The sequence below is a fragment of the Aricia agestis genome, chromosome 8 (genome assembly GCF_905147365.1).
Source record: "Aricia agestis chromosome 8, ilAriAges1.1, whole genome shotgun sequence".
Lineage (NCBI taxonomy): Eukaryota > Metazoa > Arthropoda > Insecta > Lepidoptera > Lycaenidae > Aricia > Aricia agestis.
In genome coordinates, this window is record NC_056413.1 from 8551835 (window position 1) to 8578863 (window position 27029).

Sequence of the window (27029 nt, forward strand, 5' to 3'; positions counted from 1 at the left end):
CTAATGTTTAATTGGAATGCAAATTAGTTTTTTGAGAGTGCTTGATTGTGGGAGTGTTACAGTGTTGCTATAATTAAAACATTTAACGTTCAGCTTTATGCCGCCTTATTCGCTCTAGCGCTGCAATTGGAAAAAATTGGATATCACTTGTGGATTTATGGCTCACGCAATATCTTGCACGCAGGCCAGCGTGCGCGCATCTCGCTAGCGCGTGCGGTGTACAAGCGCGCCGACGTGTACCTGCTGGACGACCCGCTGTCGGCGGTGGACGCGCACGTCGGCCGCCACCTGTTCGAGTCCTGCGTGGTCGGCTACCTGCGCTCCGCCACGCGCGTCCTCGTCACGCACCAACTGCAGTTCCTGAGGGATGTGGATCAGGTGCGTACAGAAACATTTGCTGTTTTTGTTTGATGCATTAGAGAGGTTATAAACAAAAACAGCAACGCTATAGGGTCAATTCAGACCGCAACTATTTGCATTTCTAAATTTGTATGGATTTGACAGATTTGCAAGACGTCTCATGCAATTGTACAAAGTTAAAATTAAAGTACAAATTGTCAAAATTATCAACATTTTATATGAGGTTAAGTACTTCCACAACATAGTTGTTCACACATATATCACACACGCATAGGTCTTATGTGGCGTATAAGAAGGCTTGAAATTACCGTCTAGCACCAAGATATTTATTGTATTGCAATCGCAGAGCTGGATTATCAGCACCAAAAGTCTCAGTAACCGACTAGAATTGGTGGGAGAGTCACAACTCATTGATGTAATATAAACTATGTGAAGTTCGTAAATTAACTGATAATAATATGGCTGACATAATTATAATTTTTTGTTTATTTTTTTAACAGATTATAATATTAAAAAATGGTTCGATAGCGGCCGCCGGTGATTTTGAGACGTTGAGCGCGTCGGGTCTGGACTTCGCCAGTTTGCTCGCTCGAGAGGAAGAGGAGGAGGAGAAGAAGGAACCAGAGGAGAAGTCGCAGGTGGACCCTGAAGACACCATGATGCAGGGAAGCTTCCGGAAGAGGCAGCTGAGTATACACTCTGTGAGTGGATTTATTAACTTAGTGGCTACTTTGAGTTTCAACAACATAACATAAAAGTTTTATGTTATGTTTGTTAACAATATTAATATTTTTTTTTGTTATTAATCACAATTTAACTTGACAACATTCACTTCAGTTTTAAAAACTGTTCATATTATCACGTATGAGACTACAGATATTTTAACCAGGTTTGTAGCTTGTTTCATTGTCTTCTCTCCTCACAGGTGAGCTCAGTAGACAATCTAACAGCGACGGCGCCACCGGAAGGTGAGGGGCGGGAAGAGGCGGAGTCTCGATCGGCGGGGGCGGTGTCGGGCCGCGTGTACGGCGCCTACCTCCGGGCCGCCGGACATCCGGTGTTAGTGGCGCTGATGATGATGGTGGCGACGCTGGCCCAGGTGCTCGGATCTGGATCGGATTGGTGGACTAGTTATTGGTTAGTGTCATAACCCGTGGTCATAACCATACACACACCTACACATACATACATACGTCATAAATTTTTACATTTATGTAAAAGTTTGTGAGGTGGATGTTTGTTGAACACACAAATACGTACGTTAATTTTCTGACGCTTTAAATTATACATTTTTAGGATGATGGTGATGATGTTTTAAAAAAAATAAGTAAATGAATTGTTTATAAAAAACAAATGTTTGGTAGTAATTTATTTATGTTATTTTATTCTCTGTCAGCTAAAAATTGTGTATTCTAGTGGTAAAACAGGCGTACCAAGTTATTTTATTATTGCAGGGTTAATTTAGAGGAGAGCCACCCCGAAGAGGTGATGAGAAACATGGAGCTTAGAGGTAACGGGTCGGTGTCCTCGCTGAACCTCACGCAGGCCATGATTGATGACGCTAAATTCAGTAATGGCCTTACCAGATACGACTGCATTTATATTTATACCGGTAAGTCAGAATAGAAATAATTTATTTTAACTTTGTATTTGTTTCGGTGTATGTTACTTCGTTCCGCTTTATTTTGATCTTAATGTTAACAAAGTTTAGCTTGACTGGCTATAGTAACACTAATTTAAATTGTAGACATTTATCGACCAGTTAAAAACGGCACTTTCTTTTTAATTTTAAATCAAAATGAACAGGAATGGAGATGTATTTTGATAGGTGAAAAGTGCTTATTTATATACAGCAATACAACTAAACCATGCTGGAAATGTAGGAATTGATATTATAGTGAGTTCTTTTTTACTTCAGTTACTCTCAATCTGTAGTGGCTTTTTATTTTAGTTACTAGCTGTCCCGGTGAACTTTGTGTCACTTAAAAACCTTCCCTGGACTTCAAGTATTATTTTAAGACTAAAATTAGCAGAATCGTTTCAGCCGTTATCGAGTTGGAAATCCATTTTTATATATATAGATGAGCTACAGTGACTACTGTCGATGTTACTATCGAGCACAAGGTTTTAAAATGTAGAACCTATTTGCTCCCTCCCTGTATCTTAATTCGTGTAACTTTATTTTCCGCAGGTATGGTGGTGGCGCTAGTAGTAATATCTCTGCTCCGTTCGTTCATGTTCTTCTCAATGGCGATGAACGCATCCACTAAGCTACACAACACGATGTTCGGGGCGATCACGCGCGCGCCTATGAGATTCTTTCACACCAACCCCTCGGGGAGAATATTGAACCGCTTCTCCAAAGATATGGGTGCAGTTGACGAGGTGTTGCCCACCGCTTTATTGGATGTGTTGCAGGTAATAAGTTACCACACAGCATTTCTGACTTTTTTACATGCCCATCCGACGCATGGATCATCTTACTTGTCAGACAATCAGGTGATCAGCCTGCATTGTCCTAACCAAACTTGGAAACAACATGTTTCCAACGCGGGATTCGAACCCACGACCTCCGGAGTCGAGAGCGACGCTCTAACCACTAGACCACGGAGGCGTTTTATGTATAATGAATGTAAATATTAGTAACTAAAGATTAATCGTGGATCACCTAGAAATCCGTACATAAACTCGAGAGAGGGACAAGTAACAACTTGAAAAGTAACAATTAGCAGAAATTGATTAATTAAATCAATGTGTTAAGTAAATAAACTCCCACAGTTAAGTAAAAAACTATTAATTTAAATTCCCGCGTATATAAACTATAAAATATTGCATTTATTCTCGCTATCTAATAATCATTTATATTTTAGTGAATCGTTCTGTTTCATTCATTGTTATTTTTTTCTAGATCTCTTTCTAACCTGATATTGGTTTAATTATTGCCGTTTCTTTCTAGATCGGTCTATCACTGATCGGTATCGTGATAGTGGTGGCGATAGTGAACTACTGGCTGCTGCTGCCGACGGTGGCGATCGGCGTGGTGTTCTACGGCCTGCGCATCTTCTACATATCGTCCTCGCGCAGCATCAAACGCCTCGAGGGTGTGAGTAAGTCTCTGCGCCCTGGAGCCATTTACTGCATTTTCTATTAGTAAATAATAAGAGGGTTTTTGGTATAATATCATTATTCATTTGCCACCAGAAGGACGTTCGACGAAACGAAGGACTTTCGTGTCAAAATATGTCGTTTCAGACAGACATATGACAGACATAATATGCAAGCTATTTCGTGACATAGCGCCATTTGTCCCTTATTGCAAGTGGTCATACCCATTATACGCATTATAGTATTACATTACTAATTTAATAATATGTTCGCAGCTCGTAGTCCTGTCTTCTCGCACCTCAACGCGTCGCTACAGGGTATTACAACAATACGCGCGTTCGGCGCCGAGGAGGCTCTTATACGGGAGTTCGATAATCACCAGGACTTGCACAGCTCTGCTTGGTAAGTTGCCTATTAATATAATAATCATCCGACTACGTTGAATGCATAAGGACGGCTGATTTTGGCGACTTCGCATCGTACTTATACTTATTATATTGGTCTATTGTCTATTGCATGAATTAAACGATTATTATTATATATATTGATAATTTTTAACAAAAGTTTTTAGATGATAATGATATATTTGTTCTGTTCTAGGTACTTGTTCATAGCGAGTTCTCGCGCGTTCGGTTTCTGGCTGGACCTGGTGTGCGTGGTGTACATCGCCGTCGTCACGCTCAGCTTCCTCATGTTCGGACAAGGTAAACTCACACACAATAATATGTTAATTACTCATACACAGCAAATGAGAAAGTAAGGTCACAAGAGAGTAGAAATTCTTATGTGCCATCAAGGAAATTTGTCGGACCCACGTCATGTGGTCGGCTTATGTCAATTCAATGTTAGCTGTGATCGGTCGGATGGGTTTGAATTAACGCGACCAAATTACTTAGGTCCGCCATCTGCCTAGGAATCAACTTTTCTAAAAGTACTCATACTTTTAGTTCCTATGTTTGTCAAGTGACTTTGAATTTCCACGTTCTCCGCGACTATAGCTCTTTAGTTGAAGCCGATGTTATGGTTAAGAAATTTACTGTCATACAAGAAGTTGCTTTCATACAGGAGTGTATTCATTTCGCAAAGTCCCGAAACGGACAAAATATTCATGTTATAATATTGTTATGTAACAGAGCGTTACGGCGGCAACGTGGGCTTGGCGATCACGCAGGCGATGGGTCTGACCGGCATGTTCCAGTGGGGCATGCGGCAGTCCACAGAGCTGGAGAACCAGATGACCAGCGTTGAGAGGTAATTCATTATTGTATGTTTATTGTTTCTGGGCGTCTGTTTGTCTTATTGTTCTTCTAATATAATATAAAAGAAATAAATAATTTTCTCTTAATGGATTATTACTTAGCGGATGAAAGGACTACAATTGCAATAATCTATTTTATAACTCATTGTAATAGCATCCAATTGTAACTCACTTAAATATTTAAAAGTAGCGTTAACATTATATTTTGCCCATACTAAAAGACATAGGCTACTTGACCTATATTCAATTTCATTGAACAAATGCATATTTCTAGTAGAACTTGGCCTAGGAAATCGTATTTCACCCTTATCATCAAATAAAAGCTTATGATTGATAAATAAAGTCGATTTGAAAAAATGATTTTATGAAAATAGGATTTGTACTGACGAAAACGCTTTTGCGGTATTTCCGATTTGGATATGACGTCATCATATTAGTCATTTAATATCTTTTTTTATCGCGCTCGTTACATGTAAGTTTATTTGTACATAAATAATAAGAATAAGCCTAGAAAGATTTGTAAAATATATTTCCTTGAATAATTCAAATAAAACATCAGTTTTATATATTATCTCCATTTATTGTAGACGGGAAATGAAATGGCCAAAATTTTTCTCCAAAAGTTTTCAACATTACAAATTATTTCTAATTTATTATTTAATTCTTTTATAATTTTTGGGCACTTTTAGACTCGTACATTTAGCACATAAAAAAAAATTCAATAAAGAGAGTCTAAAATACAAAACGTTTGACGTCACACTATGGCGGACAGTGTTTTCGGCGCCATTTATTAGGCATATTTTTCAATCAACATTTTTATGGGTTTCTACTGTGTAAAATATTAAAATATTAGTTTATTTTGTGAAAATGAATGATTAAGAAGCGATTAGCATGAAGAAAAAAATTAGGTCAAGTAGCCTATTCCACTGTTTTCAGAATACAAGAGTACTCGCACATAGAATCGGAACCTCCGCTAGAATCGGAGGCGAACAAGAAGCCGCCGCCGTCGTGGCCGGAGGCGGGGCGCGTGGAGTTCAAGCACGTGTTCCTGTACTATGTAGTCGGGGAGCCGCCGGTGCTGCGCGACCTCACGCTCGACATACAGCCGCGGGAGAAGGTGGGGATTGTCGGCCGCACGGGCGCGGGGAAGTCCTCGCTCATCAACGCGCTGTTTAGGTATGCTTTACGATGTTACGGTTTGCGATAACCAAAAGTTCTAAACTTAAGTTTTTTAGCAAACAAGATTGTTTTTGGACCTTCTTGTTGAAGTTACTTTTGTGATACCAGTATATTTCGTTACCAATGATCGTAAATATGCCGTTGCGAGGACGATATTCAATTACCTAAGTACCTTCAATAATTCATAAAAGCTAATAGTAATATCAATATGTTTTCCACTGCCATTCCGTAAAAATTATCTTCATATTCCTTTTACATCCCTTCTAATGAAGAGATTAAAACTGCATGCATACAGATGCTATGGTTATATTATACTATACTTTCTTATTGACTGACAAGCCACATTACTAACGTAGCAGTCAAGGACAAAACATTGCATAACAGCTATTAAGTTTGTATATTACACGGTGTGGCTATTTTTATTTCTAAATATGTTATTGCTAAAATGTGAAATTACATACTTGCAAACACTTTACAGGCTAACAAGACTAGAAGGCGAGATAATAATCGACGGTCGGGAGACGTCAACGCTGGGCCTGCACGAGCTGCGCAGCCGCATCTCCATCATACCGCAGGAGCCGGTGCTGTTCTCCGGCACCATGAGACACAACCTCGACCCCTTCGACGAGTACCCCGATCAGGTGCTGTGGAGGGCGCTTGAGGAGGTAAGAATTACTTTTGGATGCGTGTTGTTGATTTGATGTTATAATAGTATACTGTTAAAAACTAAAGGAAGAGGTTTAGATGAATCTCAGGCTCAATTTATATTAGCGTAGAGTCGAAGCGCATCGAAGCGAAGTATCAAAACTGAACATAGCTAATCCAACCACTTCAAAGCGTTAACGCACACATTACATCTGAGAATTTTAAGAGGCGCGCGCGCCGGGCGCTTCTGCGCGAATTCACACACATGCCCCCGTCCAACGCTGGGTTGATCTCGCAGAAGTAATGTGCGCGTTACGTTCTCGAGTTAAGGTTGAATTTTCTGTGTACAGTTTTTGGGAATTCGCTTCGCTGCGCTTCGACTTTGCTCTATTATAAATTGACCCTTACCAAATCTCACTTGGAGTGAAGGGAAAAAAAGGAAAATCTGAGTTTTTGTGAGAATAATTAATAATGGAATAATTTAGATATATTGTATAGTTTGTGCGTTTTAAGATGATATGGGTGACAGTTTTTATATTCCTTGTTACGGGTTTTATTTACAAGAAAATAAAAAAAACAAAGTGTAATAAATTATATTTCATCTACAAAAACAAATGTTTCCTATAATTGTAAATGAATAAAAATGAAAAGTTGCTAAATGCTAACTTATTAATATAAAATTTGTGAAATAGGAATATAAAATTATTGTTACGAAAACATTTGAAAAATATCGGATGCACTTATGTCAATAGAGATTGACTCTGTTGAATCGAAATCAAATCGATAAAAAAGGGCGGCCATCTTAAATCGCCGGCACCACTGAAATGTCAGTACGAAATCGATAATTTCGATTGCAATTCCTTTACGAAGTGATTCGATATTTTTAAATTATCGATTAATTTTTGTTAGGTAACTTCCCTACTTTTGTCAATTATAATGTGTCTCGCATATCATCATAAAACGCACTAACTAGTCCATACTTATTTATAGTTTTAACTTTATATGTATGGTTTGAGTGGGCGATTTGAGCCTTTATTAGCATTACGCTCCATGACTTTAAAGCGAAATTAACTATATCTCAATTCTTACCGGGGAGGGAGTGGAACAAAAATATCTCACGCGATTTATGGACGCCCCCTTACTTTCTTCAATTCCAGGTGGAGCTAAAAGAAGCGGTGTCGGAGTTGCCGGCGGGACTCAACTCGCGCATGTCGGAGGGCGGCGGCAACTTCTCCGTGGGCCAGCGGCAGCTCGTGTGTCTCGCGCGCGCCATCGTCCGCCGCAACAGGCTGCTGGTACTAGACGAAGCCACCGCGAACGTCGACCCGCAGTAAGTACAATCTAAATCTTTTTATTAACAAAATTCTTGTGTCCCATTGCTTGTAGCCAAACTCCTTTGAAACGGCTGGACCAATTTTTATGACATTTTGGGTGCTTTTCGAGTTGTTCTGGCCTTTGCGAATATAAACGAAATAACGTAGGTACAATCTTATCTTTTAATGTGTAAAATTCTTGTGTCCCATTGTTTGTAGCCAAGCTCCATTAGAATGGCTGGGCCATTTTTCATGACATTTTGGGTGCTTGTCGAGTTGCTTTGGGAATATAAACGAAATAACGAACAAACATGGCAAAGCAACGTTCATGTCTCCGTTTTGTCGAAACAGCTCATGGATAACGCAACGTGTCAACTGTCAACGTGCATATTTGATGTTATTAATAAGTATATAAGACTATGAAGCGTAGCTCTAAACGTATAACAAGAGCCTATCCATAAGAGAGAGTAATACCTAACATTTTTATAGTATTTCTACCGTGAATTTAGCATTTATTTCGTTGAATTTCGAATACGATTATGTTTAAGATGGAAACAAACATTATTTAAAGTTTTTATATCACGTTTGCAGGACGGACGCGCTAATTCAAGCCACCATCAGAACGAAGTTCGCCGACTGTACGGTGCTCACGATAGCCCACCGACTGCACACCGTCATGGATTCTGATAAGGTAAGAGTCTCAAATAAGGGCTACAATATGTTTCGAAATCGATGATTGAATGAAAATGGATCGAATCGATATTCTTAAAACTAAACTGGTAACTGATTCAAAATTGATTTTATAAAATGAGCAGGCATACTTTTAGCCTGGCCGCACAAACACGTTTTGCGTATTCGATTTTCTAATGTGCAATTACGATTTGAAGTTCCGTGAGACTAGCGCAAACGTTCGTTTTGTTCCCGCGCGAACGCGCCGACTAGCACTTGAAACCTGCGGAATTCCTTCCGTTCGGAAAAAAGCAAATGTGTGTGTTAGTTAATGTATTTCTACTGATTCCATGCATTCGGATTGCCGAATATGGAAAACTTATTTGAGAATCGAAAACGGAATACGCGTGTATGCGGCTAGCATTTTATAAGTCGGATTGTCATATAACTCACTAACTACAGTAACTGAGCATACCTGTCGAGCATGAATCTCGATAGAAAAAATTACCAAACAGATCATCAATCATCAATCATCACTATAATTTCTAGGTGTTGGTGATGGATGCTGGTCAGATGGTGGAGTTCGACCACCCTCACGTGCTGCTGCAGCGCGCGGACGGCCACCTGCGCGCCATGCTCGAGCAGACCGGCCGCGCCACCGCCGACGCGCTCGCCAGGACCGCTCACCAGGTAACTTGTTGAGTAGTCTCGAAAATCACGAAATCTAGTCGAATTGTGTTAAAAATGATTGAATACGAAGTGCTTTTATAATTATAAGCCAGCCCCTAGACCAGCGGTCGGCAACACGCGGCCCGCGAGCGTCTTACTTGCGGCCCATGAATGTGTTATGAATAAGTTATATGACGTATCAAAAACAGTTTTTTCTAATATTGCCAGTAGTAATTGCCTCTTAGAACGTAGCTGTTTGTATTTTATAACAAACACTAAACTTATTTCCCTTCATTATGTGTAAGTATACTGAGATTTTAGGGTTAATACGAGTTTGAGGGCTGCGGCCCGCCTTTAGTTTGTTTTGTCACCTTGTGGCCCTTGCCTGCCAAAAGGTTGCCGACCGCTGCCCTACACGATCAATCGTATTGTGCAATATCACGCTTCAATTTTATTCAGTTTATTTGACATTAGATTAAAGACGCGCTATGTTCAATATCAACCCTAGACGGGCAAAAATATTATGCAATACGTAATATTGCGCAAAAAAATTGCTCAGGCATTGCCCGCTCAGGCAAATACATCATATCACTTACGGCCGTTCCCAATATTTGATCTATCTCTGGTTTTGCCCTACTAGAGATAGGAATAGCTCACATTAGACATTAGAGACATATATTTTATGTCAATTCAATGCTAGCTGCGATCGGTTGTATGTCAAACCAGAGAAAGATTGAATCATAGAGTATACATTATAGCAAGCTATAGAGTGCTTCTAACAAGGTATGAACTGATAACATTTTAAACTTTCGCGTTGCATTATAATGAAACTTTTTAATCGGGACTTAACGCTACCCTAGCTACCCTATAGTCCCCTCGTGACCACGGCCGTTGCAACACGGCCGAAACGTCGAGAAAAAGTATGTACTCGTAGTAGCATTACTACTTAAATAAGTCGCGTTAAGTCCCGATTAAAAAGTTTCAAGGTATGAACTGTAAGCACGAGTGTGAACATATTTTCCTATAAGCGTCAAACGATGGCGCATGGAACATCACTAGACTTGCGTTATACGTTTGACAAGTATCTGAGAACTTCTGCTTACGATCGGCACAACGGGGAACGAGCGATGTGCGCGCTCTATAGCTTGCTAATGTATACTCTAAGGATTGAATATTGGGAACGGCCGTTAGCCAGGTGTTATGTCAAATCCCAAACATTCTTGTTTTATAACTTCGCTGACAAAATTACTTACCACGACCAAATTCCAAAAGATGTACTGGCCGCGAAACAGCGCGTGTCAAAACTGAAGTCTGGATGCTACCAATTTACGATTCTAATTGCCATTTTCTATCTGAGATTTAGTTAGGAAGAACCTACCTAAAAAAAGATCCACAACATAAACTTATTCGAAAATATTATTAAAATTATCTATATATTAATACGTGAGCCAAAAACTTTGTATCCCTTTTGACGAAAAATGGGGAAACGTAGGTGAATGAAATTTTGCACAGTTGTAGTTTATATGGTGAAGAAGTGCATCGAGCTAATATTATTTTGAAATTATGCTTTTATCATACATTTTTTTTACAAATAAAACATTACACGCACTACAACACACACACAAGGAAAAATGACAGATTTTTATTGACAAGCGTATGCATACGAATTATACTCTTTTATTTATGGTTGATGTCTGTTGACAACAAGGTGACAAATTGAAAATGGATTATAGTTTTTTTTATTGAATCTTAGATACTATTAGACAATGCTTACACAGCCAGTCTGAGATCAGCTGAGTAACAGAGACGAGAGTTGAAAAAAATATGATAAAGTTAATATTTTTTTACAAAATGTAGGTAGTCCTAATGTCGTTGAAATTAAGGTCGAATTTCGACCATTGGGCGATCTCTAGTAATAATAATTTTAAAAGATGTAGTTTCTAACTAATTGAATGTTTTTGTTTCAGGCCTACAATAAAAAGTACAACATAGAAACAGACTGAAGCTAAGATTTACGTCCGTATTGTTCCTGCATGTCCGAGAGACGAAAAATATTCCTCAAACTACGAAGAGGCAAACATATTAACTTATGTAAATGTGATCTATAGAAATGAAAGTGTTCAAAATCATTTCATTTTACTGGATCTCTCTGAAGTTATTTCCGTGCAACGTATTTTGATATATTGCGCGCAAAATGCATCAACTTCACGATGGTCCTGTAAAATGAAATGTATAATTTTTAATCTTGAAATATTTTGTGTACAATGATTTGTGTACTTGCATGTTATATTTATTTTATTATTGGATCTGCGTTTTTGTGTTTGACACACGATTTTAATCACATTAGTTTAAATTTTAGAATACGAATAATAAGTTCTTGCAATTCAATAACATGATAAATCATCAATATAGTCTGATACCAAGTCAAATGAATATTTTCATAGTTTTCGTGAAAATGTGTTACCTAATCGCAAGAACTATATTAAGATAGTGATTGTATTGTAAGTGATAAATTATTTTTGTGTGATATGTTTACTTGTTCGAATATTGGAATTCTCATCATGGATCTAAACTTATCTGAATACAACCAAATACTATAAAAGTTAGTCTAAATAAGGTGCTATCATATTCAAGTACTTAATATAAGTAGATACAATTTCTTAATTTCGTTAAGTACTTATCCGAGGCTTTCGCTGCTGTTTTATTGTTAAATTTAATTAATATTATTTAATTTATTTCATCAACAACTTATTTCATTTTATGAGTCTCAATATTTTAGGTGGGATCTGATCAAAAAATCTAAATAATATATATTTTTTATACTTAACTTTGTTTACTGTTCGGCTATATAGTTTTGCATGAAAATCTGCGCCTTAACAATAGAAATACGATGTTTTAAATCGTTTCGTACTTAATTATTGGTCAAATCCATGTGTACTTTAGATTCAATTTAAATATTTTTAAAAAATGTCTTTAGAGTGTACGAATCGAACTGGCCCAACTGTTTCACAAATTGTATTCTAATTTTTAACCTGGTCCAAAAGATCCGATTTCTAATTTTAAAACATGTAGAGTAATTAAGAGTAACCACTTTATGTAGCAAGAAATTAAAATAGTTAGGCCAGTATGTTTTTACACTCCGTCTACAAATGATTAAGCAGACCTCAAAGTAAAAAAAATATACTTACATCAATTTTTTTGTAATATTCAATGTTACGTCAATGTTAAATTAATGTTTTCGAGTACTTTATTCTGATGAATATTTTACGATGCCATGAAACTTTCCATTGAATCTAAATGTGTGATATGAATAATGAATACAGTGCCTGGTACTTACAATACCTATTTAATGAGAATTTGTTAATGATAATAAAAAGAAAATACATTTTTATATTTTCAAACTCGTGAGTTTTTATTTACCGCCTTATAATAATATGTAATTAAATTTATTATTATTATTTAGTAGTGAATAAAGTTTAATTTTGGGCCAACGCTAAAACTCGCGCGGGTGCACGCTCGCGGGTGTATGATGAAAAATAGTGTGGGCAGCGCAGGTGCGTGCGACGGAGCGCGGACGCGGGCGACGGACTGTCACACCCTCGGCAGACGGCGGGCACACGGCGCGGCCGCACACGCTTTTCGCAATCGACGTTTCCGTTGACGTCTTTTTGCTAAATAATAAATTAGTAAATAATGCATGGTAATCTACTTAATACAACTGTAAACACTCGACATAAAAATTATACTAGTAGCGCTAAATGAGATGGGCGCATGCGACGGGTGTCCGCTCGCTCGCGGCGGTCAACCGCATCTACGGCATCCGCCCGTGTTTTAGCGTTGGCCCTTATTATTTAAGTACTTATCATAAAAGTTTAGCACCACATCGCATCTCCTCGCTTTTTTAGATTTTTATTAAAAAAAACTACAATTAATTATCGAGTCATTTATTTCTCATTTATATGAATTTTTCACAAAAATTATATCAACTTAACCACTATCAGAGAGATTTGTGGAATGTAACAATATTATTGTAAACATAACATGTAAACTTAGAAAACGTTTGCCTATCCTGGAACAGCTGAAAAATACTTTATTATATACAACGTTAAACAAACAGGTAAAATACAAAAGAGAATAGCAAAGATTTTTGCGATTCATGTGTTACAAGTACTATAAGTATTTTAATAGAAACTTTTCGAACTCTTTTTGTGAAGGTTTGGAGTTATTTGGCAATTTACAATTGAATTTTCATGCAACATTATAAAATGTTCGCAACAAAAAATCGCGCTCGCATCAACTTCTACAGTAAAATTTATCAGTAAGTAAATACTATTGTTGAACGTTTTTACAAAAAATTAGTCGATACCTCCTCGCTCCCACCTAAACCACCTTCTCATATCACAGTCCTCGATACCCTCTCGCTGATATAATTCGGACGCTCCTACTAACTTAAATATAACGCTACGCTAAAATGGACAGAACAACAAAATACTTAACCACGTTTTGAGTATAAACAATTTGAGACATAAATAAAATAAATAGAATTAAACCGAAATAATTAAATAGATTGTCATGTTTACGGTGCCTTTTGGCACAATAGAGGGAAACATGAAAATAGAAAATTAAAACATAGAATGTGGTCGCTCACAAAACATTCGAGTAGGCAGACATTTACACGCTCGCTGTTAGAATATAATTAAAACTAAAAAATACAATTACTTACAATACGTTTCTAACAAATAACTCTTTGAGTATATTACTAACATTTACGAAAATATTTCACATCTTTACTACTAGTCACTACGAAATGAAAATAAAGAATAACTTTAAAGTTAAACATAACAAGTAATTAAACAAGATATGATAGTGAGCAGGAATTATATTAGCTGCCATAATAGATCAATACTATTTTTAATTCACTATTTTCATGATATCACTTGGGATACACAACCAAAAAGGAGAAATTTCTATACAACACTCAGAATTTAGCTGAGATCTTAGAAAAATGGTAAGTATATTGTTAATACAATACCCCTTTACTAATAAAAACTTTAACTCCGCGTTTACTAATCCATGTTGCTCTCTCAGTCTGATACGTTAGAAAAGTCATCTGATAGACAAAGATAGCTACATGGCTTAACGTAAGCCTCTTAGTAAATATTTTTAATAATATGGGGGATTTAGGCACTAGTTAGTCAACATGTATATACTCTGGAAGCGACTTATATTTTACACTAATGTAAGCCTACAATTAATTTTATACTGGTTACAGTCAAGCCATAATGTATAATATAATTAAGATTTGTGCAATGTAAGTGTGTCTATGCTTGAATGTAAAATAAAACATGAAGCACATTCATGAGTATAAAAAGCGTTGATAAGAGAATTATTGTGAGTGTTAAGATGGAAACACTTACCTTGTTTTGTCACTCAATGTGGAAAATAAAATAGATTTTAGGAAAATTATTTGCTAGATGTTATGTCTGAATACAAATTCGTAACAGTACAAGATCCAAGCGTAGACACACAAAAATTGCCTTACGTTAATACTGAGATGTGCGCATATATCTTGATTTTATTACAACAACAAATGATCCAAATTTGATCATTTTAGAAAGGAAAATTTCCATATTTAAGATATTTTGGCATAGCAGTAGCAGTCAAAAATGGACCACTCGTTTGCCGTAACACCAATTTCCAGTTGACTTACACCTAGTTATGTGATACAACAAATTTAAATACTATATTCACAGTCTTCGTATATTGGCGATAGTCCTGAACGTTCACGAACGCACTGTCACTATACTAGCACTTTGAGTGTTCCTAGCTCAGTTTCCTCAAACAAGGGCCGTCATACTTCCCGAATTCGGGTTCCTGGTTTCTTCGACTTCAGTTTTTTCCTGCAACAAAAATTAAATTTGTAAAAACGGTACCTACATTAAGGTTGGGTTGCACCAACTAACTTTAACTATTACTGTAACTTTAACTATAACTTTAACTTAACTACAATGCAAAATGTCAAATCTTTGGTTAAAGTTAAAGATGGACGCCATCAAGACGCCATATTTAACCACAACCATAGAGCTCGACAAGGTTTTAAATGCACGTGGCGAAAAAAGGAACTAACGCTGTCATCATACAAAAACGCCATTTTTGACAGTTCTCCTTTACCAGCAGCGCCCCCGCCGTTTCCCCCGTTCATTTATAACCTTGTTGGACCAGCTGTCATCTGTCAATTTCTCCGGTCAAAGTTAAGGTTAAAGTTAAAGCTAAATTTAGCCTTAACTATAACCATAACTTTAACTTTAACTTTAACCACGCCTCTGGTGCAACCCAACCTTAGGGCGTGTCTCATTATCGCCTAGTATGGAATAAATTGCTTGTCTGAAAGGTTTGAGTCAAACATGTCTGCATACAAGTTTATTGATTGAATTGTCCTGCACCTACGCACTCCTTGTCCCAGTAAAGGCGAGACGGCACTAAAGCGACACGACACGGCGCGACACTTCACTTCCATAGAACTGACGTTTGCTAAACATCAGCAGGTTGTCTTACAAACGTCAATTGTACAGAACGTGAAGTGTGGCGTCGTGTCGCATAGTGCGGTCTCGGCTTTATGAGGCTTAAACATCTCGTCTTTTCAATTGTTGCCATGTGCGTGGCCTATGTCAATTATAGTTATTTTTGTCCCAAAGGCAGGTGACGTGACTATGTGATCCTTGTCCTGTTGATCCTATGAGATCTATTGTGACCAAGGCTCGGAAACCTGGTTAATCTTCGCGATCCTGTTCGCTAGAAACGCCATACATTTCCAAAAGAGTTTTCATTTCGATTCCGCTCTGAACGGATCGCAATTATTCCTGGTTTTGGTCAGAGAGCAAAATGAAACTGCTACTGCTCAAAATACCGGTTAGAACCGTTCGCGATTATTGTTCGCCCCGCCCACTCACACACACCACGACCCTCACCCATATTGTCCACACATTCAAAACAAATAAACAAGTAATGGCCTCTTGGCTATTAGATGATGCACTAGAAAGGGATAGAAGATATCACTGCACTAGTTACTTTCCGTGAGGAATTAACCAGGTTAATTTCAGAAGCAATACCGCTCGCATCTCGGTTTCCCTCCGAGCGAATACTTATCCAAAAACCTGGTTAAAGAGAGTTTTTACCTGGTTAAAAATGCCGGTTTCGAGACCTGATTGTGACTCCTTTGCATTAGCGTACCGTCTCCAACCCATACTCATATATTATTAGTTATACACACCTCCCTGGCGGGCTGGGGGGGCGGCGGCAACGGCAGCGCGAGGCGCAGCGCGGTCCAGAAGGCGCGCTCGTGCACGTGCCGCCACGCCACCAGCCGCGTGCGCCGCAGCACGCTCACCAGGCTCTCGCCCGACTCCTTCGCCTCGCGCTTCAGCTTGGGTAGGTCCTGGAATACGATGGTTATTATAACGCGATGCTGTCGTAAAATATGTGTAGTATTATGCTTGAGAAAAAACTCAAGATCTATTAAGGCAGCTTTTAAGTATAACGTAACGCGATTATATATAGCGAATTCTCTCTTTGTATAAGACGAAGACTGGCGGGTTCGAACAACGTATAACGTTTTAAATGGCGGTACTGAGAAATAATAGTGCGCCTTACACAGGAATCAGCTTTAAAAATTGCGTAACGTACGTTGAAAATCCCCTAAGGAAGCCATCAAATTTGGGTAAAGACATGAAATCGGATTCTATGCTTCACTGCGTGTGCTGTAATCTTTGAAGCGCTGTTTACCTGCAGCAGCACGACAACGGGCGGCAGCGGCAGCGCGCGCAGCTGTCGCAGCGCCGTCAGCAGCTGCGCGGGCGTGTGCTGCGCCGGCGAGACCACGCCCACCACCGACCGGCACCGCCCCACCTCGCACACTATCTCCTTGTACCCTGATGAAATAAAGAGATTCGTTATCATTTATTTTTAAGAGTATGAAAGACTATTATCAAACGTGTTATACAGGGTGCAATTAAACCTTTCTGTCAAATTTTTTCCAGGACTTAGGTATCATTAAGAGAGTCCATTTAACAAAAAAAAACTTGGGTGTTATTATTTTAATTACATATTATTTTATCTCATTTAAAATCGTTGCAGAACGGTCACTCACGGCGATGGATATGAGAGGGGGTGACGCGGGGAGAGGCACGCGCGCGGGGCACATCATGCGCGGGCGATACGTCGTGTCCATTAATTGTGAAAAAAGTGTTTTTTTGGGATAACTTTCGGAAGCTATTCCTCAACATTTTAGTACTGAGTGATTATAAAAGAAAAAATACGTGTATTTTTATTTTTAGCAAGGATCAATATATCAAAATTTGGCAGGAAGGTTTAATTGCACCATGTATTATATCGATATATTTATTGAATCTCAGTTAACCAGATTTCAGTTCCTGTGTTAGTGTATTACGCTACCAGAATTTATTAAAACCTCACATGCAACATGCTACGTCTACAGCATCTTTCCAAATTTCATAATAGTTTTGATCGCGGCAAAATGTTTGCTTAATTCTGTACAATGAAATTATGGGAACATCTTATATTTAAAATTCTCGTGTCACAATGTTCGTTCCCGTACGTACTCCTCCGAAACGGCTTGACCGATTCTCATGAAATTTTGTGAGCATATTGAGTAGGTCTGAGAATCGGCCAACATCTATTTTTCATACCCCTAAGTAATAAGGGTTGATCACCATTAATTTTTTTTTTAATTTTTGGAATTATTTATATGGCAAAACAACGTCAGCCGCTGCCGGGTCAGCTAGTTTTAGTATAGTCCTTTTAAATTTAAAAAAGACCAAGCACCACTGTAACTGAACCAATCCCGTACTCACAGTTGTCGGGGTTGTTGGAGAGCGTGCGCGCGAGCACGCGGTACTTGTACTTGAGCGCGAGCGTCGGCAGCAGCGCGCCGCGCACCAGCTCCGCGTCCACTGCAGTCGAGCACACCAACACGTCGAACTCCTTCTCCAACACTACAGAAAAGTAATAAAAGACATACAATTTGAATATCGAATTGCCGACACTAGAGAAAAAGTAAAAAATAAAGAAAATGTTAAAATGAAATCGCATTTTTTGAGACGCTACTGATAAATTGAAAAGATTGAAATTGTTGAGGGCCACTGCCGAATGATACACAGAATATTTAAAGATTTGGACTTTAAAGATATTTATTAAAATGCCGATTGCCACCAAGACGAACATCGAGTTATTATTACCCTAAATATCAAGTTTCGAAAAACGGTAGGTACTGTTACTTTCAAAAATAATAATAGAATGATAATTTACAGCGTTATCTTATATATAAAATTCTCGTATCACTATGTTAGGCCGCGTACTCCTCCGCTTTACTGATTTTAACCAAATTTTATATGCATGTTCAGTGGGTCTGAGAGTCGGCTACTGGCTACTTTTTATATTGATAAGTGCATTTATTGAATAAATAATAGTAAATTATTACAACTCGAGACTGACGGCGATCATTGTTTGTGCGACGGGATAGCGATGGACGTTGCCATGGTGACATACTTATTTAGTCACTTCAATAAAATAATACGGGCGAAATACTTTATATGGCAAAGAAACGTTTGCCCGGACAGCTAGCCAGCAATATATAAGAAGTAGATTTGTGTTAGTAGTATAGCAGTGAGGACAATGTGTGTGTTATCAGTCTACCGCTAATCAGTTATCACTGAGACGCTGCATGAGTCACTATTACGAGGTATTCCCCACCCAGGACGGCTTATTTCAGACAAACATATCTTTATGGGCTAATAATAAGCTCATAAGTTTTAGGTATTCGATAAGAATGAAATAACACCTTTCTTCCTTCCTCCTCTAGTGCTCGCATTCATATTACTAAAATATTTATATTTCACTGACTTGACTCATAAAATTCTCTAACTAAACATTTAAGTAAAAGTTTCTCATTTCCAAAAAGTTATATTTAGAGTCATAATATGCCAGATTTCCTTATCAGACTACAATAGTCACAGCATTATAATATATTTAATAAAAATTTAACAATGGATAGGCTACCTGCTTTTTTCTCACTATCTATCAAAATTATTTTCTAATGTAACAGACAAGGATAAAACATTTCTTTTGCCAGTGGATTGTTTTAATATTTTTATTAGGAAGGAGATAAGTATTTTCAGTCGTTCTATCAGAACGCAAACATTTACGACTTATCTATTTTTTTTTCTAATTGTACCATAAGAGAAGTTGATTCATAGGCAGATGGGGGACCTACGTAATTTGGTCGCGTTATGTAAAACCCAGCTGACAGACCACAATTAACATTGAAATGATATAATCGGACCAAATGACGTGGGTCAATTTCCTCGTGTACCATACATGTACATTGTACGCACCTCGTGCCCGCTGCGCGGCGCCCGCGGCCCGTGCGCGCGCGTGTCGTGCCGCGAGCAGCAGCCGCGGCGTGTAGCGGCGGTGCGCGGCCGCGAGCAGCACGCCCGCCAGCACGACGCTCGCGCCGCACGCCGCCAGCGCCCGCCACGGCACCTCCCCCGACTCCTCCCACCCGCCCACGCCGCCGTCTGGAAACGTTTATTTACATGGAATGTTTGTTTATATAATATTATGTTGTTATAAGCAGTGGAATCATTCGTTTATTTGCATAAAAGCTTTATGTGTTTAGCAGTGGTTTAACTATAATAGCATTATTTCTGAGACGATGCAATGATAGAATAGTATAAACACTATAAGGTACACTATAAACGCCTCCAAAAGTGCAAACGCTGTACGCTGGCGTACGAGCACTAGCACATGACACACATAATATACGTTACTTCGACGCACGGCTTCGAAGCACGGCGGAATATCAGGTAGAAACTCGACTGACGGACCACTCGGCTACTCCTCGTTTCATTCACTCGTATATCGCCATCTCGTTCTCACAGAAGCTTGACAAGAGCAATTATAGCAATATTTTCACGAAACATATACAAGTAATGATGTTGACGTATTTGCTCTCAATCGCAGCATCACTCACGTTGTAGCAGACAATGGAACGATGGGTGGACGCATCCCACCGACCGGAATATATCACGTCGCGTCACTCACGTTTGCAACGGAAATATAACGATACCGAGGCCGGCCATAGACGGACCGCATTTTGCAGTCGGTTTCGACTGCAAAACGCGGACCGCACGGCGATCGGCAGTTTTCATACTAAATTCATATCCGCAATACACGGACCGCTCGAGCAGTTCTTGAGCGGTCGGTACAAATTTCAACGCGACCGGTCCAGAGCAGTCGGTCCCGACCACAGCATAGATCAAGATAGATACCGCAAGTATGAAAACGAGCGTGCCACTTTTTTCCTACCTACTGTGACGGACCGTGGTCCCGACTGTAAATTTGCGGTCCGTCTATGGCCAGTCTTAGGGTCAATTCAGACTGCAACGCGACGCGTAGATGCATTCCTAAAGTATGGATTGGACAGATTTGCAAGACGTCTCACGCTCACAAAATCTGTCAATTCAGTACTTTAGAAATGCATCTACGCGTCGCGTTGCGGTTGAATTGCCCCTACTGGACGTATGACGTCACGTCACTCACGTTTATAATGCACGGTGACGTAGCTGCGCGACACGACGTCGTTGCTGTGGACGACGCACGCGTACGTGCCGTAGTCCGCCGCCGACACGCGCTCGATGCTCAGGTACGAACCGATTATGTCCTCCACGTCGTCACTGAAAATAAACAAATGATGGTATTAATATTATTAATAGCTATTGGTGTCCTACAGATGGGCAAAGGCCTCCCCAGTCCCCCCACTTTCCTTCCATACGTCTTTGACGTTTGCTGTATTTGGCCACTCTTTATCAATAGCGTCTAATTCTTCGGGTAGATTAATATACTATATCTTGGTGAAAGTAATATTGATAGTTTGGTATAATTATATGGTTACATTAAAGATAGATGTGCTAATAGAACGAATATTTTGTAGTAAATGTACTCAACCAACGAATAATTTTATTCAGAGCGCAAAGCGACTTTTCTAACGCCAGACAAGGACAAAACACATAATTTTACTTTGTCTTTGTCAACGCCTCCGTGGTCCAGTGGTTCGGAGCATGGCTCTTGACTCGGAGGTCGTGGGTTCGAATCCCGCGTTGGAAACATGTTATTTCCAAGTTTGGTTAGGACAATGCAGGCTGATCACCTGATTGTCTGATAAGTAAGATGATCCATGCGTCGGATGGGCATGTAAAAAGTCGGTCCTGCGCCTGACCTCTCGCCAGTCGTGTCGGTCTTCCGTCCCACTGGGTTATGAGAGTAAAAGGAATAGAGAGTGCTCTTGTGTAATGCGCACACTTGGGCACTATAAAATTACTCCTGCGTAACTGGCCTGGTTTCAATGACGGCCACCGTCACCGAAACTGATGTGGGAGTTATTATTATTATTACTTTGTCTGTTTATCTTTTTATTTTATTAGTAAAATGCACAGTGTAATCAAACATTACAACCATAAATATAAAGTATAAATACAAAATTATTAAAAATATCTTACCGTTTCGTTCTAATTTCATTCTGTGAGGGCAACAGTTCACCGTCAGTCCCATTGGGGAAGACTTTCCACCACCTCAAATCGCTCCGAGCGTCAGCAAGGTATGAACTCGCTAGAAACAAAACAACATTAATTTAAAAAAAGTTTGATCTTATTCCATTGCTGCATCACCAAATTATTTGTGATGGTCGTTAAATAAAAGATATTCTATTTTTAAACACACCCACCTATGAGGGCTTCACAGAACAACCGCACCGCGCTTCCCTCCTCCACCCACTGGTCCTTTGAAATGAACATTGTTTTCGGAGCGTCCGTAGCTTTTTCTGAAAAAGAGAAGCTTTATTAAAACAATTTTAAACATCACAAGTTGCACAACATTATGACATAAACCACAACATTTTTCCTTTATTTAATATGCTTTTTTCGCTGCCACTTTTCACTACTTTCATGTTTTTCTGATAAAAAGGTTTCCGTTGTAAATTGTTGTTAATGAATACATTAATTCCATAGAAGGGAAATACCATAAAAATGCTATTTTACGGGGACTTCAAACAACTACAAGGGGTAAGAATAATTTATCTTTCTCTTTGTCCTTGTACTTACGTAGATTAACAGTTCCACATGATATCTTTGTGACTACGTTTTCAGTCTTTTCCTATTCTTTTCTCTAAATCGTGCTAAGTGGTTAGTACTACTACTAAAATCCTATTGCGTTTTGCAATAAATCATGATGGACCTTCCAGCCCAAAACGTATGTGTAGATTGTCTGCGATCATCGTTGATGCTATGAGCTACTACAGATGAAAATAATGCTACCTGTGCTGTCCATTATGGTCATAAACCTATAATGCTACAGTATATATTAAGTCTATGATTATGGTCCATAAACCTATAATGCTAGTATATATTAAGTCTATGATTATGGTCCTACATGCAGGTCGATCTTTAATAAACAGTAAAGAGGAACTCTCACCAGCAGTGCCGGATTTATTTATGAGTGTAGGCCACTTTATTTTCGCCGCCCCATGTGCGAAATCTGTCGCCCCCCTCCCCCCTGGACGCTGCCACTCCCTTAGGACGCTGCCGCCCCTAGGCCGCGCATAAATCCAGGGCTCACCAGTATACATTTTTGGCATACATTTGACTTCCTTAACCCTTACCTAGAATCTCCAATCCCACGGTATGCGTTTCACTGTGCGTCTCGTTGGACAGCCGGCAGGTGTAGTTGCCAGAGTCGGCGCGGGTCGCCCGGCGCGTGTACAGCGTCTGGTTCGCCGCCTCCGGGTACAGGATCAGGTTGGACACGCCCGCCGACCATGGATACGCCACGCCGTCCTTGAACCTGTCAACAAGGAGGGTATTGTTAATACGTGACAATAGACATATATGTAACTAGATATTTGACCGAGCTTTGCTCGGTATTCGATAAAACACGAATAAAATGACATTTTCTAAAAATGATTCCTAGCTAGATCGATTTATCGCCCCCTAAACACCCTATATACTAAATTTCATGAAAATCGTTGGAGCCGATTCCGAGATTCCAATTATATTATATATACAAATAAGTTATGGTATCCATTGACGGACGGCCGTTAAGAAGACTTCCCTGCGAAATGCAATACAAAAATGACCGACCGGCTTCTATCTAAATGGACGCGTTACGTACGTACATTTTTGGAGTGTTGACACTTGACAGGTTAGTCGGATAGTACGTAAATACGTACCAACATAAACACTTAGGCATTAGGTTGTAAACGTTTAAGAAATTAAGAATGAAAATCAGGAAATGATCAGGAAAATTTTAGATTTTTATGTGCAGATGAAACATTTGTCTATCATCCTTCTTGTAGTAGGTACTTAGTTTAGATTCTACTTTTTTTTTAAATAAGCAGAATCTACAGGTTCTCTATAAGAAATAATGCCGGAAACAAGAAAACAACTGAATAGAACAAGGAACAAAATTCACTTAATATTGCATGACAATAGAATCGCGGGTTACCCTGAAATCGACCGATAAGATACTCAAAAATCGATACTCAAAAGTCGGACCGACGTGACCGAATCGTATTGGGAAATGTGATAAGGCGATAAGTGATTCCCCGAACGCAGATAAGGTGCGGGAAACAATCTGCTAATGGCGCGGGACATGCAGCTGCCGTTCCCAGAACACTATTACGTTATTAACACTAGGTGACGATGTTAATCTCCCTAGTCCCTCCCGTGAGAGCTGAATCAACATCCTCAGAGCAAGCTATTCAGAACAGCGATTAAAGGCTCCAACTACATTAATGCTCTATTATCCTATTGTTATTGGTATTTTGGTTGTGCTGCTTTAAAAGAACTAGAGATCGCCCAATGGTCGAAATTCGACCTTAGTTCCAACGACATTAGGGCCGGTATAAATAGTCAGTACTCAAGATGCATCTCGGCCTCAAGACACGGTTCAGGCTCCGTGTTTGGTTGGCTGTCAAAATTTGGACCAATCACAGAGCCGAATCGCGTCTTGATACCGGGTCGCATCTTGAGTAGGTACTGACTATTTATACCGGCCCAGGCCTACTACCTATATTTTGTACAAAAATATTGACTTTATCAGTATATTTTTTTTCAACTCTCGTCTCTGTTACTCAGCTCTCAGACTGGCCGTGTAAGCATTGTCTAATAGTATCTCAGATTCAATAAAAAAAAACTATAATCCAAAAATCTGTAATTTTTCCTAGTGTGTGTAATGTTTTATTTATAAAAAAAATGTAAGCTAAAAGTGTAATTTCAAAATAATATTAGCTCGATGCACTCCTTTACCATGTAAACTTTAACTGTGCAAAATTTCATTCACCTACGTTTCCCCAATTTTCGTCAAAAGGGATACAAAGTTTTTGGCTCACGTATTAATATATAGATATTTTCCCATTTGATACTGATAGTAGCTTACACCACAGAATATATATTAGTAGTACCAACCACCAAGGTATACTTTATTAGTTCTTAGTTAAATAAATCATTTGAGTCAACGCATTTTCACGAACAGTATTATAATATCATTCGTAATTTTCAAAGTAAGCGGCCAACTGTGTTAATGAAACGGAACTAAGGGACCTTGGTTGGTAAAAGTGAGTCTTGGAAACGATTGGATCACTTCAAAAGACCCCATTTTCTGAGAACAGTTTACATCGATGTGCCCAGGGGGTTTGTGGCAGACATTTTGCTGGAATTAAGTCTCTAAGGACCTTTGTCTCGAATCTGGAGGGATTTTTAGTATCCATCACTAGCTATGATTTTCCTTATAATATTCTATAGCATGCAAGGTCCAAACCATCGCGGTTTGGACCTAGTTTTTTTTTACATATGTTTATAATTAAATTATAAGTAAGCATGTGCTTCATAGTTTCTACCCGTACTATGAAGACATTATTTTAGGGTTGCAGAACATTTCAATACTAATTTTATAAATGCGAAAGTATGTCCGTTACCTCTTCGTGCTTAAAACGCTAAACCGATTTAAGTAAAATTCGGTATGGTTTTATCCTGGAAAAATAAACAGAGAGGCGATAAAGTTGTGTGCAACACCTTGCTACTGATAAAATGAGTACTCGGGCTAGTGGACTCAAAAAAATTGGACCCATTGGGTCCAATGACTAGATATGAATTTTTAACATATTTTTATCTAGCGATTGGACCCACTTTTATGATCCATTGTTTTCTGGCAAGAAATTTTGAAGTAGGGTTGGCACAAAAATAATCAGTTATAAATAATACGTGGGAGAACCATGCTTCGGTACGAATAGGCCGGCTCGACCGGAGAAATACCACGTTCTCACAGAAAACCAGCGTGAAACAGCGTTTGCGCTGTGTTTCGCCGAGTGAGTGAGTTTACCGGAGGCCCAATCCCCTACCCTATTCCCTTACCTAACCTTCCGTACCCTCCCCTATTACCCTATTCCCTCTTAAAAGGCTGGCAACGCACTTGCAGCACTTCTGATGCTGCGAGTGTCCAAGCGACGGAAGTTGCTTTCCATCAGGTGACCCGTTTGCTCGTTTGCCCTCTTATTTCATTTTAAAAACCATATTATTTTGTATATTTTAAACTTAGAACAATCTCATTAACTTATATTATAATTATTTTAACTATTTATATTATAATTAAATTAACTATTATGTACCTAAATCTACTGCATCGAATTACGTTTTAAAAAATATTTTTAATATTATAATATAAACACCTCCGTGGGTCAGTGGTCTAGAGCTCGGCTCTTGACTCGGAGGTCGTGGGTTCGATTCCCGCGTTGGTAACAGGTTATTTCCAAGTTTAGTTAGGACAATGCAGGCTGATCACCTGATTGTCTCATAAGTAAGATGATCCATGCGTCGGATAAGTATGTGAAAAGACGGTCCTGCGCCTGATCTCTCGCCAGTCGTGTCGGTCTTTCGTCCCACTGGGTTATGAGAGTAAAGGAATAGAGAGTGCTCTTGTGTACTGCGCACACACCTGGGCACTTTAAAATTACTCCTGCGTACCTGGCCTGGTTTCAATGAAACCGGCCACCGTCACCGAAACCGGTGTGGGGCGTATTATTAATATTAAAAATACATATTTAGATAAAACCTGTCATTTTATTTCATAGAAAAAAAATTACCTCCTTTAGTTTTATTTCAATGTTTTTAAACAAAAGAAGTACGAAGAATCTTATGTTATTAGTTTTAAAATACTTTATATCTATATATTAATACGTGAGAGAAAAACTTTGTAACCCTTTTTACGAAAAATGGGGAAACGTAGGTGAATGAAATTTCGCACAGTTATAGTTTATATGGTGAAGGAGTGCATCGAGCTAATATTATTTTGAAATTATGCTTTTATCATATATATTTTTAACAAATAAAACGTTACACACACTACGATACTACTACTAGGAAAAATTACAGATTTTTGAGTGACAAGCCTATACATACGAATTATATTCATTTATTTATGGTTGAAGTCTGCTGACAACAAGTTGACAAATTGAAAATGGATTATTGTTTTTTTAATATTTAATTTTAAACACTATTAGACAATGCTTAAACGGCCAGTCTGAGATCAGCTGAGTCCCAGAGACAAGAATTGAAAAAAACTATGATGAAGTCAATATTTTTTACAAAATATATATATAAATATATATATATATATATATATATATATATATATATATATATAATATATATATATATATATATATATATATATATATATATATATATATATATATATATATATAT

At 38.6% G+C, this 27029-nt stretch overlaps 2 protein-coding genes across 3 annotated transcripts in view; one reads left to right on the plus strand and one right to left on the minus strand.

Moving 5' to 3' along the window:
- Positions 1 to 12251, plus strand: part of LOC121729762 (probable multidrug resistance-associated protein lethal(2)03659) — a 43558-nt gene extending 31307 nt beyond the window's left edge. For both annotated transcript variants that reach the window (XM_042118380.1, XM_042118381.1), the window contains 15 exons: positions 185 to 378; positions 861 to 1061; positions 1286 to 1497; positions 1815 to 1972; positions 2552 to 2778; positions 3317 to 3467; positions 3741 to 3867; positions 4066 to 4169; positions 4599 to 4716; positions 5660 to 5899; positions 6381 to 6567; positions 7705 to 7877; positions 8452 to 8551; positions 9079 to 9219; positions 11166 to 12251. In XM_042118380.1, the coding sequence (XP_041974314.1) occupies positions 185 to 378; positions 861 to 1061; positions 1286 to 1497; positions 1815 to 1972; positions 2552 to 2778; positions 3317 to 3467; positions 3741 to 3867; positions 4066 to 4169; positions 4599 to 4716; positions 5660 to 5899; positions 6381 to 6567; positions 7705 to 7877; positions 8452 to 8551; positions 9079 to 9219; positions 11166 to 11201 (2369 nt within the window). In that variant the 3' untranslated portion in view covers positions 11202 to 12251. The remainder of the gene's footprint in view (positions 1 to 184; positions 379 to 860; positions 1062 to 1285; positions 1498 to 1814; positions 1973 to 2551; positions 2779 to 3316; positions 3468 to 3740; positions 3868 to 4065; positions 4170 to 4598; positions 4717 to 5659; positions 5900 to 6380; positions 6568 to 7704; positions 7878 to 8451; positions 8552 to 9078; positions 9220 to 11165) is intronic.
- Positions 12252 to 13126: 875 nt separating this feature from the next.
- LOC121729300 overlaps positions 13127 to 27029 on the minus strand; it is a 79577-nt gene continuing 65674 nt past the window's right edge. The window contains exons 3-11 of the mRNA XM_042117770.1: positions 22931 to 23112; positions 21998 to 22093; positions 21774 to 21882; positions 20818 to 20951; positions 19608 to 19793; positions 18069 to 18209; positions 16981 to 17126; positions 16469 to 16633; positions 13127 to 15098 (exon numbers count right to left, since the gene is read on the minus strand). Of these exons, the coding sequence (XP_041973704.1) occupies positions 15036 to 15098; positions 16469 to 16633; positions 16981 to 17126; positions 18069 to 18209; positions 19608 to 19793; positions 20818 to 20951; positions 21774 to 21882; positions 21998 to 22093; positions 22931 to 23112 (1222 nt within the window). The 3' untranslated portion in view covers positions 13127 to 15035. The remainder of the gene's footprint in view (positions 15099 to 16468; positions 16634 to 16980; positions 17127 to 18068; positions 18210 to 19607; positions 19794 to 20817; positions 20952 to 21773; positions 21883 to 21997; positions 22094 to 22930; positions 23113 to 27029) is intronic.